The sequence below is a fragment of the Triticum urartu genome, chromosome 5, assembly GCF_003073215.2.
Source record: "Triticum urartu cultivar G1812 chromosome 5, Tu2.1, whole genome shotgun sequence".
Classification (NCBI taxonomy): Eukaryota; Viridiplantae; Streptophyta; class Magnoliopsida; order Poales; family Poaceae; genus Triticum; species Triticum urartu.
In genome coordinates, this window is record NC_053026.1 from 576177829 (window position 1) to 576190420 (window position 12592).

Here is a 12592-nt window from a genome sequence, read left to right on the forward strand (position 1 = left end):
AGAAAGTTTTCTTTCTTACAACAAAATGAACCTTACTAGCTAGCAAACGCACCTAGGGCTCCTTTGATTCAAAGAAAATTGTATAGGAATTTTGGAGGATTTGGATCTTTAGGAATATTTCGTATAATGGTTGTTTGATTAGAATGATTGGAATCCTTAGTATTTGTCTCTAGAGGATTCATTTGTGCTATATTTTAGAGGAAAACTTCCGTCCACTCAAACCTATTGATATAATGTCTTTGTTTTTTCTATGGTATCAAACACTCTCCCATCATGATATATGTTCTTGCATTTTTTTTCTACCTACGTTTTGAGATGCAAATCAAAGAGGCTCTTAAATCATTCAGTAATATTGATGAACAATGAAAAGCAAAGAGATCAATAAACTGTGAAACTACTAAAGAAAACACTAGTCAAAGGTCGAATTCTCCTAACCGTATATAATAATAACATAGGACTAGCTAGCCGCCATCAATTAAATTAGAATCTTGTTTAAAATTAAACCCAAGTTATCAACAGGGCTAGCTAACAACGCGCTAACCACCTGACACATGTACAACAGTTTTGTACATGTACATAAATTGCTCTCAACATCTGCGTCGTACGGTCAGTGTACACATCTATAAAATTATCACAAAAGTGTGGTCTATTTGCTATGATATATAATAATGGTTGTGTATACAGTTGTACAAACCCTATATGAAAATGGTGCCGGCGGAGAGATTAAATTTATTTGTCACTACTTAGTCAAATAATTCTTTTTCGTCAGTCACTCACCGTGGACATTTGGAGTTATAACTCCCCACGATCGATAATATAATTTAGCAACTGGAATTCGTTAGATCTTGATAAACATTCTTACATTGATTTGATTGATGAAGTTTACTAGATGAAATATTTGTTTAGTGATTAATTAACACCTGATAGAGCGCAAATCAATCACCCTTCGCAATTCCTCATAGGAAACTTCAACTTACATGGTTAGCTAGTACAGTACGTACATGACCTTTGACTAATATTTCATGTACTCAACTTGTCTGTTTGTTATTTGAAGGAACGGTTTTCTATAGCCATACAACAGAAACATTGATCTGTCAAGTATACAAAAAAGGGTTTAAATTAGGTCTTCTCTAGCCAGCATCGTGGACTTTCAGAATCCTACAAAACTGTATGAATACGCTAACTAAATTAGGCTCCTGGATTAGGACAATGGTGAACAGCTGGGTGCATGCATGGTGCGTGAACTGTCGTCCATGGCGGCGGTCCGTCCGTACGTTGAAGGTCGAGAAGCAAGAGTTGACTGCGTAAAACAGAAGGACTTGGTATAGCAACTAACTGATTGAATATATGTTAACCGAAACCCAGTGGTGACCTTCCTGCCAGCTAACTGATCTCAGCCTCAACAACGTACGTACACCCGTTCGTAGGTACTAGGAGGAGGATGCATTTTCCTTCCCTATATACACACACACACATCGTCTTCTTCCTTCTCTGAACAGCAGAGCACAACATTCATCCTCCATCCAGACCTCCTCTCTTCTCCAACAACTCACCTCATACTACACTTCTCCATGCCTCCTTTCCTCTACATATTACTCGGGCTTCTCGTACTCTCGCACGCAGCTCCTCGGTGCTCTTCCGCAAGGGACACTCTCATGGCAGGCCAAGTGCTTGCTGCCGTCGGTGGCAGCAAGCTCGTCTCAAGAAACGGCAAGTTCGCGCTGGGCTTCTTCCAACCAGCTAACACTGCATGCACCATCAGCGGTAGTAAGTTCCACCACAACACCAGCTCCAGTTGGTTTCTTGGCATATGGTTCAATAAAATCCCAGTTTTTACTACTGTGTGGGTAGCTAATAGGGAGGATCCCATCACACATCCCAAACTCAACTCAACACAGCTCAAGATCTCAAGTGATGGAAATCTTGTGATCATCGTAAACCATGCTGATGCCGGCAAGGACTCCGTTGTTTGGTCCACTCACATTGTCAATAGGACACAAACCAACAACAGAAACAGTAGTGCCATTGTTCTCTTGAACAGTGGAAACCTTGCCCTACTCACAAATAGCCAAGAGATGTTGTGGCAGAGCTTCGATTACCCAACAGATGTTTTGCTTCCCGGCGCCAAGTTTGGTCGGAACAAGGTCACCGGCTTGAGTCGTTCAGTCATTTCAAAGAAGAGCCTCACTGATCCATGTCTTGGCTCATATAGTGTTGAACTAGAAGGCACCAGTGGGATCGTCCTCAAGCGCCGCAACGACCCTTCCGTAGTGTATTGGCAATATGCATCATCCAAACAATCATCATTGATACTCAAGTCACTGGTATATTTGGATCCTCTGGCCAAACGATTGATTAACCCAACATATGTTAATAACAACCAAGAGGAGTACTACATGTACACTTGTTTGGATGATTCATCTTCCATATTTGCTTCACTAGATATCTCTGGTCGGATAAAACTAAACTTTTGGTTGCAAGCCAAACAGACTTGGGAAACCATACATGCCCAACCTTACGATCCATGCACTACTCCTGCTACATGCGGACCTTTCACAGTCTGCAACAACAATGCATATCGATTATGTGATTGTATGGAGGGATTCTCTAAGAAGTCACTGGTGGACTGGGAGTCTAATGATCGAACAGGAGGATGCATCCGAAATACACCACTACATTGCAGCACTAGTGACAAAAACATTACAAGTTCAACAGACGTGTTTCACCGCATTGCTCAAGTTAAATTGCCTTACAAGCCCCAAACAATAGTCGTTGTTAGCAGTCAAAGAAACTGTGAAGAAGCTTGCCTCAGTTCCTGCTCATGCACTGCTTATTCCTTTACCAATCAACTATGCTCTATCTGGAATGGAGAATTGCTTAGTGTAAATCTGAATTATGGCACTGATAATAGAGCTGAAGATGTTCTTTACGTTCGCCTTGCCACAAAATATTTTCTACTAAGTTTGAGAAAAAACAAAAGAAAACCAAACGTTGGAGTTATTGCTGCTGCAAGCATTATTGGTTTTGGATTAATAATGCTCATAGTATTGTCACTGATTTGGAGGAACAGATTCAAGCGATTTGGTTTGCCTTTATATGATAATCAAGGCAGTTGTGGAGGGATTATGGTCTTTAGATACACTGATTTAGTCCATGCTACTAGAAACTTCTCAGAAAAGCTAGGAGGTGGTGGTTTTGGTTCTGTATACAAGGGAGTACTAAGTGACATGACTAGTATAGCAGTGAAAAGGCTTGATAGTGCCTATCAAGGAGAGAAGCAATTCAGGGCAGAGGTGAGCTCAGTTGGGCTGATCCAACATATCAACATAGTCAAATTGATTGGTTTCTGCAGCGAAGGTGATAAAAGGCTACTTGTGTATGAGCACATGTTAAATGGATCTCTTGATGGCCATCTATTTAAGAAGGACAATGTTAATGTTGTTGTCCTAAGTTGGAACACCAGATATCAAATAACCCTTGGAGTTGCGAGAGGATTGTCCTACTTGCATCATAATTGTCATGAATGCATCATACATTGTGATATTAAGCCAGAGAATATACTTGTAGATGCATCATTTGTTCCCAAAGTTGCAGATTTTGGCTTGGCAACATTAGTGGGAAGGGATTTTAGTCGAATCCTGACCACATTAAGAGGAACTGCAGGTTATATTGCCCCAGAGTGGCTTAGCGGAGTTGCTATTACACCGAAAATTGATGTTTATAGCTTTGGCGTGGTACTTTTGGAAATCTTATCTGGAAGTAGGAATTCACCAGAAACATACAATACTAGTGAGAGCTACTATGTCAAATATTTTCCAATTAAAGCCATCAACAAGCTTCAGGGTGGTGACGTGGGAAGTTTGGTCGACCCGAAATTACATGGTGACTTCAACTTGGAAGAGGCTGAACGGATTTGCAAAGTTGCATTTTGGTGCATACAAGATAATGAGTTTGATCGACCAACGATGGGTGAAGTGGTCAAGATTCTCGAGGGTCTGCAGGAGATTGATATGCCCCCGATGCCGAGACAACTTGCTGCTATGAAGGAACACTATGATGCAACATCTTCAATGTACATAGTAAACCTGCATAGTCAATGTGCCTAATATTGTTGCAACAAATTTTAGAATTGCAATATGGGGGAAGGAATCAAAGGAATGCAAGATTGTAGTATTTGAATTGGCTCTTATTTGATGTCAATTTTTTTGTATGCAAGTATTGTTGCAAAATTATGTCCCTACTAGAAATATGTGTATGGTATGTTGAGACGATAAATATATACACCATGTACACGATATGAGTATTTTCACTTTCATTATCTCAGCTGCACAGATCTCGGGAAAGGTAGTGGATAGATGTAATAGCATCCATTGAGGCGCCATTCAAAAATGTCAATATATATCTATGTCACTACCCATTCTTCATCCTCTAGGAACTAGGATTCCAACATCCAACCCTCTTCTGTTACACCAACTGCTCCAACCACATGAGGATCTCTCTGAGTTAGAAACCCCATTCACAAAGGAGGAGATTGACTATGTCATCAAACATATGCCTGCAGACAAATCTCCTGGCCCTGATGGGTTCAATGCTGCATTCCTCAAACACTCTTGGGATATTATTGCTCCTGATTTTTATAAACTCATTGCAGATTTCCACTCAGGTCAAGTAATTGAAGGAAATATGCCCTAGAGGCAATAATAAAGTTATTATTTATTTCCTTATAATCATGATAAAGGTTTATTATTCATGCTAGAATTGTATTAATCGGAAACATAATACATGTGTGAATACATAGACAAACAAAGTGTCACTAGTATGCCTCTACTTGACTAGCTCGTTAATCAAAGATGGTTATGTTTCCTAACCATGAACAATGAGTTGTTATTTGATTAACGGGATCACATCATTAAGAGAATGATCTGATTGACATGACCCATTCCATTAGCTTAGCACCCAATCGTTTAGTATGTTGCTATTGCTTTCTTCATGACTTATACATGTTCCTGTAACTATGAGATTATGCAACTCCCGTTTACCGGAGGAACACTTTGGGTACTACCAAACGTCACAACGTAACTGGGTGATTATAAAGGAGTACTACAGGTGTCTCCAAAGGTACATGTTGGGCTGGCGTATTTCGAGATTAGGTTTTGTCACTCCGATTGTCGGAGAGGTATCTCTGGGCCCTCTCGGTAATGCACATCACATAAGCCTTGCAAGCATTGCAACTAATGAGTTAGTTGCGGGATGATGTATTACAGAACGAGTAAAGAGACTTGCCGGCAACGAGATTGAACTAGGTATGGGATACCGACGATCGAATCTCGGGCAAGTAACATACCGATGATAAAGGGAACAACGTATGTTGTTATGCGGTCTGACCGATAAAGATCTTCGTAGAATATGTAGGAGCCAATATGGGCATCCAGGTCCCGCTATTGGTTATTGACCGGAGACATGTCTCGGTCATGTCTACATTGTTCTCGAACCCGTAGGGTCCGCACGCTTAAGGTTACGATGACAGTTATATTATGAGTTTATGCATTTTGATGTACCGAAGGTTGTTCGGAGTCCCGGATGTGATCACGGACATGACGAGGAGTCTCGAAATGGTCGAGATGTAAAGATTGATATATTGGAAGCCTATGTTTGGATATCGGAAGTGTTCCGGGTGAAATCGGGATTTTACCGGAGTACCGGGAAGGTTACCGGAACCCCCCAGGAGCTAAATGGGCCATGATGGGCCTTAGCGGAAAAGAGAAGAGGCAGCCCTACATGGGCTGCGCGCCTCCCCCTTCCCCTAGTCCTATTAGGACTAGGAGAGGTGGCCGGCCCCCTCTCTCTCTTTTCCCCCTCCGCGAATCCTATTCCAACTAGGATTGGGGGGGGGGGAATCCTACTCCCAGAGGGACTAGGACTCTCCTGGCGTGCCACACCTTGGCCGGCCAGCCTCCCCCCTCTAGTCCTTTATATACTGAGGCAGAGGCACCCTAGAACACAGAAGTTGATCCATGTGATCTATTCCTTAGCCGTGTGCGGTGCCCCCAGCCACCATAGCCCTCGATAATACTGTAGCGGAGTTTAGGCGAAGCCCTGCTGCTGTAGTACATCAAGATCGTCACCACGCCGTCGTGCTGACGGAACTCTTCCCCGTCACTTTGCTGGATCGGAGTCCGGGGATCGTCATCGAGCTGAACGTGTGCTCGAACTCGGAGGTGCCGTAGTTTTGGTACTTGATCGGTTGGATCGTGAAGACGTACGACTACTTCCTCTACGTTGTGTCAACGCTTCCGCAGTCGGTCTGCATGGGTACATAGACAACACTCTCCCCTCTCGTTGCTATGCATCACATGATCTTGCGTGTGCGTAGGAAATTTTTTGAAATTACTACGAAACCCAACAGTGGCATCCGAGCCTAGGTTATTTATGTTGATGTTATATGCACGAGTAGAACACAAGTGAGTTGTGGGCGATATAAGTCATACTGCCTACCAGCATGTCATACTTTGCTTCGGCGGCATTGTTGGACAAGACGACCCGGACCAACATTATGCGTACGCTTACGCGAGACCGGTTCCCCCGACGTGCTTTGCACATAGGTGGCTTGCGGGCGACTGTCTCTCCAACTTTAGTTGAACCAAGTATGGCTACGCCCGGTCCTTGCGAAGGTTAAAACGGAGTCTATTTGACAAACTATCGTTGTGGTTTTGATGCGTAGGTGAGATTGGTTCTTGCTTAAGCCCGTAGCAGCCACGTAAAACTTGCAACAACAAAGTAGAAGACGTCTAACTTGTTTTTGTAGGGCATGTTGTGATGTGATATGGTCAAGACATGATGCTGAATTTTATTGTATGAGATGATCATGTTTTGTAACCGAGTTATCGGCAACTGGAAGGAGCCTTATGGTTGTCGTTTTATTGTATGCAATGCAATCGCGATGTAATGCTTTACTTTTATCACTAAGCGGTAGCGATAGTCGTAGAAGCACAAGCTTGGCGAGACGACAACGATGCTGCGATGGAGATCAAGGTGTCACGCCGGTGACGATGGTGATCACGACGGTGCTTCGGAGATGGAGATCACAAGCACAAGATGATGATGGCCATATCATATCACTTATATTGATTGCATGTGATGTTTATCTTTTATGCATCTTATCTTGCTTTGATTGACGGTAGCATTATAAGATGATCTCTCACTAAATTATCAATAAGTGTTCTCCCTGAGTATGCACCGTTGCGAAAGTTCTTCGTGCTGAGACACCACGTGATGATCGGGTGTGATAGGTTCTACGTTCAAATACAACGGGTGCAAAACAGTTGCACACGCGGAATACTCAGGTTATACTTGACGAGCCAAGCATATACAGATATGGCCTCGGAACACGGAGACCGAAAGGTCGAGCGTGAATCATATAGTAGATATGATCAACATAACGATGTTCACCATTGAAAACTACTCCATCTCACGTGATGATCGGTTATGGTTTAGTTGATTTGGATCACGTAATCACTTAGAGGATTAGAGGGATGTCTATCTAAGTGGGAGTTCTTTAATTAATTTGATTAACTGAACTTAAATTTATCATGAAACTTAGTACCTGATTAGTATCTTGCTTGTTTATGTTTGATTGTAGATAGATGGCTCGTGCTGTTGTTCCGTTGAATTTTAATGCGTTCCTTGAGAAAGCAAAGTTGAAAGATGATGGTAGCAATTACACGGACTGGGTCCGTAACTTGAGGATTATCCTCATTGCTGCACAGAAGAATTACGTCCTGGAAGCACCGCTGGGTGCCAGGCCTGCTGCAGGAGCAACGCCGGATGTTATGAACATCTGGCAGAGCAAAGCTGATGACTACTCGATAGTTCAGTGTGCCATGCTTTACGGCTTAGAATCGGGACTTCAACGACGTTTTGAACGTCATGGAGCATATGAGATGTTCCAGGAGTTGAAGTTAATATTTCAAGCAAATGCCCGGATTGAGAGATATGAAGTCTCCAATAAGTTCTATAGCTGCAAGATGGAGGAGGATAGTTCTGTCAGTGAGCATATACTCAAAATGTCTGGGTAATAATCACTTGATTCAATTGGGAGTTAATCTTCCAGATGATTGCGTCATTGACAGAATTCTTCAATCACTGCCACCAAGCTACAAGAGCTTCGTGATGAACTATAATATGCAAGGGATGAACAAGACTATTCCCGAGCTCTTCGCAATGCTGAAAGCTGCGGAGGTAGAAATCAAGAAGGAGCATCAAGTGTTGATGGTCAACAAGACCACTAGTTTCAAGAAAAAGGGCAAAGGGAAGAAGAAGGGGAACTTCAAAAAGAACGGCAAGCAAGTTGCTACTCAAGAGAAGAAACCCAAACCTGAACCTAAGCCTGAAACTGAGTGCTTCTATTACAAGCAGACTGGTCACTGGAAGCGGAACTGCCCCAAGTATTTGGCGGATAAGAAGGATGGCAAAGTGAACAAAGGTATATGTGATATACATGTTATTGATGTGTACCTTACTAATGCTCGCAGTAGCACCTGGGTATTTGATACTGGTTCTGTTGCTAATATTTGCAACTCGAAACAGGGACTACGGATCAAGCGAAGATTGGTTAAGGACGAGGTGACGATGCGCGTGGGAAACGGTTCCAAAGTCGATGTGATCGCAGTCGGCACGCTACCTCTACATCTACCTTTGGGATTAGTATTAGACCTAAATAATTATTATTTGGTGCCAGCGTTAAGCATGAACATTATATCTGGATCTTGTTTGATGCGAGACGGTTATTCATTTAAATCAGAGAATAATGGTTGTTCTATTTATATGAGTAATATCTTTTATGGTCATGCACCCTTGAAGAGTGGTCTATTCTTGTTGAATCTCGATAGTAGTAACACACATATTCATAATGTTGAAGCCAAAAGATGCAGAGTTGATAATGAGAGTGCAACTTATTTGTGGCACTGCCGTTTAGGTCATATCGGTGTAAAGCGCATGAAGAAACTCCATTCTGATGGACTTTTGGAACCACTTGATTATGAATCACTTGGTACTTGCGAACCGTGCCTCATGGGCAAGATGACCAAAACACCGTTCTCCGGTACTATGGAGAGAGCAACAGATTTGTTGGAAATCATACATACAGATGTATGTGGTCCGATGAATATTGAGGCTCGTGGCGGATATCGTTATTTTCTCACCTTCACAGATGATTTAAGCAGATATGGGTATATCTACTTAATGAAACATAAGTCTGAAACATTTGAAAAGTTCAAGGAATTTCAGAGTGAAGTTGAAAATCATCGTAACAAGAAAATAAAATTTCTACGATCTGATCGTGGAGGAGAATATTTGAGTTACGAGTTTGGTGTACATTTGAAAATTTGTGGAATAGTTTCGCAACTCACGCCACCCGGAACACCACAGCGTAATGGTGTGTCCGAACGTCGTAATCGTACTTTACTAGATATGGTGCGATCTATGATGTCTCTTACTGATTTACCGCTATCGTTTTGGGGATACGCTCTAGAGACGGCCGCATTCACGTTAAATAGGGCGCCATCAAAATCCATTGAGACGACGCCTTATGAACTGTGGTTTGGCAAGAAACCAAAGTTGTCGTTTCTGAAAGTTTGGGGCTGCGATGCTTATGTGAAAAAGCTTCAACCTGATAAGCTCGAACCCAAATCGGAGAAATGTGTCTTCATAGGATATCCAAAGGAAAATATTGGATACACCTTCTATCACAGATCCGAAGGCAAGACTTTTGTTGCTAAATTCGAAAACTTTCTAGAGAAGGAGTTTCTCTCGAAAGAAGTGAGTGGGAGGAAAGTAGAACTTGACGAGGTAACTGTACCTGCTCCCTTATTGGAAAGTAGTACATCACAGAAAACTGTTTCAGTGACACCTACACCAGTTAGTGAGGAAGCTAATGATAATGATCATGAAACTTCAGATCAATATACTACTGAACCTCGTAGATCAACCAGAGTGAGATACGCACCAGAGTGGTACGGTAATCCTGTTCTGGAAGTCATGCTACTAGATCATGATGAACCTACGAACTATGAAGAAGCGATGGTGAGCCCAGATTCCGCAAAATGGCTTGAAGCCATGAAATCTGAGATGGGATCCATGTATGAGAACAAAGTATGGACTTTGGTTGACTTGCCCGATGATCGGCAAGCAATTGAGAATAAATGGATCTTCAAGAAGAAGACTGACGCTGACGGTAATGTTACTGTCTACAAAGCTCGACTTGTCGCAAAAGGTTTTCGACAAGTTCAAGGGGTTGACTACGATGAGACCTTCTCACCCGTAGCGATGCTTAAGTCTGTTCGAATCATGTTAGCAATTGCCGCATTTTATGATTATGAAATTTGGCAAATGGATGTAAAGACTGCATTCCTGAATGGATTTCTGGAAGAAGAGTTGTATATGATGCAACCAGAAGGTTTTGTCGATCCAAAGGGAGCTAACAAAGTGTGCAAGCTCCAGCGATCCATTTATGGACTGGTGCAAGCCTCTCGGAGTTGGAATAAACGCTTTGATAGTGTGATCAAAGCATTTGGTTTTATACAGACTTTCGGAGAAGCCTGTATTTACAAGAAAGTGAGTGGGAGCTCTGTAGCATTTCTGATATTATATGTGGATGACATATTACTGATTGGAAATGATATAGAATTTCTGGATAGCATAAAGGGATACTCGAATAAGAGTTTTTCAATGAAAGACCTCGGTGAAGCTGCTTACATATTAGGCATAAAGATCTATAGAGATAGATCAAAACGCTTAATTGGACTTTCACAAACAACATACCTTGACAAAATTTTGAAGAAGTTCAAAATGGATCAAGCAAAAAAAGGATTCTTGCCTGTGTTACAAGGTGTGAAATTGAGTAAGACTCAATGCCCGACCACTGCAGAAGATAGAGAGAATATGAAAGATGTTCCCTATGCATCAGCGATAGGATCTATCATGTATGCAATGCTGTGTACCAGACCTGATGTGTGCCTTGCTATAAGTCTAGCAGGGAGGTACCAAAGTAATCCAGGAGTGGATCACTGGACAGCGGTCAAGAACATCCTGAAATACCTGAAAAGGACTAAGGATATGTTTCTCGTATATGGAGGTGACAAAGAGCTCGTCGTAAATGGTTACGTTGATGCAAGCTTTGACACTGATCCGGACGATTCTAAATTGCAAACCGGATACGTGTTTACATTAAACGGTGGAGCTGTCAGTTGGTGCAGTTCTAAACAAAGCGTCGTAGCGGGATCTACATGTGAAGCGGAGTACATAGCTGCTTCGGAAGCAGCGAACGAAGGAGTCTGGATGAAGGAGTTCATATCCGATCTAGGTGTTATACCTAGTGCATCGGGTCCAATGAAAATCTTTTGTGACAATACTGGTGCAATTGCCCTGGCAAAGGAATCCAGATTTCACAAGAGAACCAAGCACATCAAGAGACGCTTAAATTCCATCCGGGATCTAGTCCAGGTGGGAGACATAGAGATTTGCAAGATACATACGGATCTGAATGTTGCAGACACGTTGACTAAGCCTCTGCCATGAGCAAAACATGATCAGCACCAAGGCTCCATGGGTGTTAGAATCATTACGGTGTAATCTAGATTATTGACTCTAGTGCAAGTGGGAGACTGAAGGAAATATGCCCTAGAGGAATAATAAAGTTATTATTTATTTCCTTATAATCATGATAAAGGTTTATTATTCATGCTAGAATTGTATTAATCGGAAACATAATACATGTGTGAATACATAGACAAACAAAGTGTCACTAGTATGCCTCTACTTGACTAGCTCGTTAATCAAAGATGGTTATGTTTCCTAACCATGAACAATGAGTTGTTATTTGATTAACGAGATCACATCATTAGAAGAATGATCTGATTGACATGACCCATTCCATTAGCTTAGCACCCGATCGTTTAGTATGTTGCTATTGCTTTCTTCATGACTTATACATGTTCCTATGACTATGAGATTATGCAACTCCCGTTTGCCGGAGGAACACTTTGTGTACTACCAAACGTCATAACGTAACTGGGTGATTATAAAGGAGCTCTACAGGTGTCTCCAAAGGTACATGTTGGTTTGACGTATTTCGAGATTAGGATTTGTCACTCCGATTGTCGGAGAGGTATCTCTGGGCCCTCTCGGTAATGCCACATCACTTAAGCCTTGCAAGCATTGCAACTAAATGAGTTAGTTGCGGGATGATGTATTACAAAACGAGTAAAGAGACTTGCCGGTAACGAGATTGAACTGGGTATAGGAATACCGACGATCGAATCTCGGGCAAGTAACATACCGATGACAAAGGGAACAACGTATGTTGTTATGCGGTCTGACCGATAAAGATCTTCGTAGAATATGTAGGAGCCAATATGGGCATCCAGGTCCCGCTATTGGTTATTGACCGGAGACGTGTCTCGGTCATGTCTACATTGTTCTCGAACCCGTAGGGTCCGCACGCTTAAGGTTACGATGACAGTTATATTATGAGTTTATGCATTTTGATGTACCGAAGGTTGTTCGGAGTCCGGATTGTATCACGGACATGACGAGG

At 42.2% G+C, this 12592-nt stretch overlaps 1 protein-coding gene across 1 annotated transcript; it reads left to right on the forward strand.

Annotated features, from left to right (window-relative positions):
- Positions 1-1571: 1571 nt before the first annotated feature.
- LOC125507428 (G-type lectin S-receptor-like serine/threonine-protein kinase At2g19130) lies at positions 1572-4106 on the forward strand. The gene has a single exon (XM_048672006.1). It carries the CDS (start codon positions 1572-1574, stop codon positions 4104-4106), a length of 2535 nt encoding a protein of 844 aa, XP_048527963.1.
- Positions 4107-12592: the final 8486 nt, after the last annotated feature.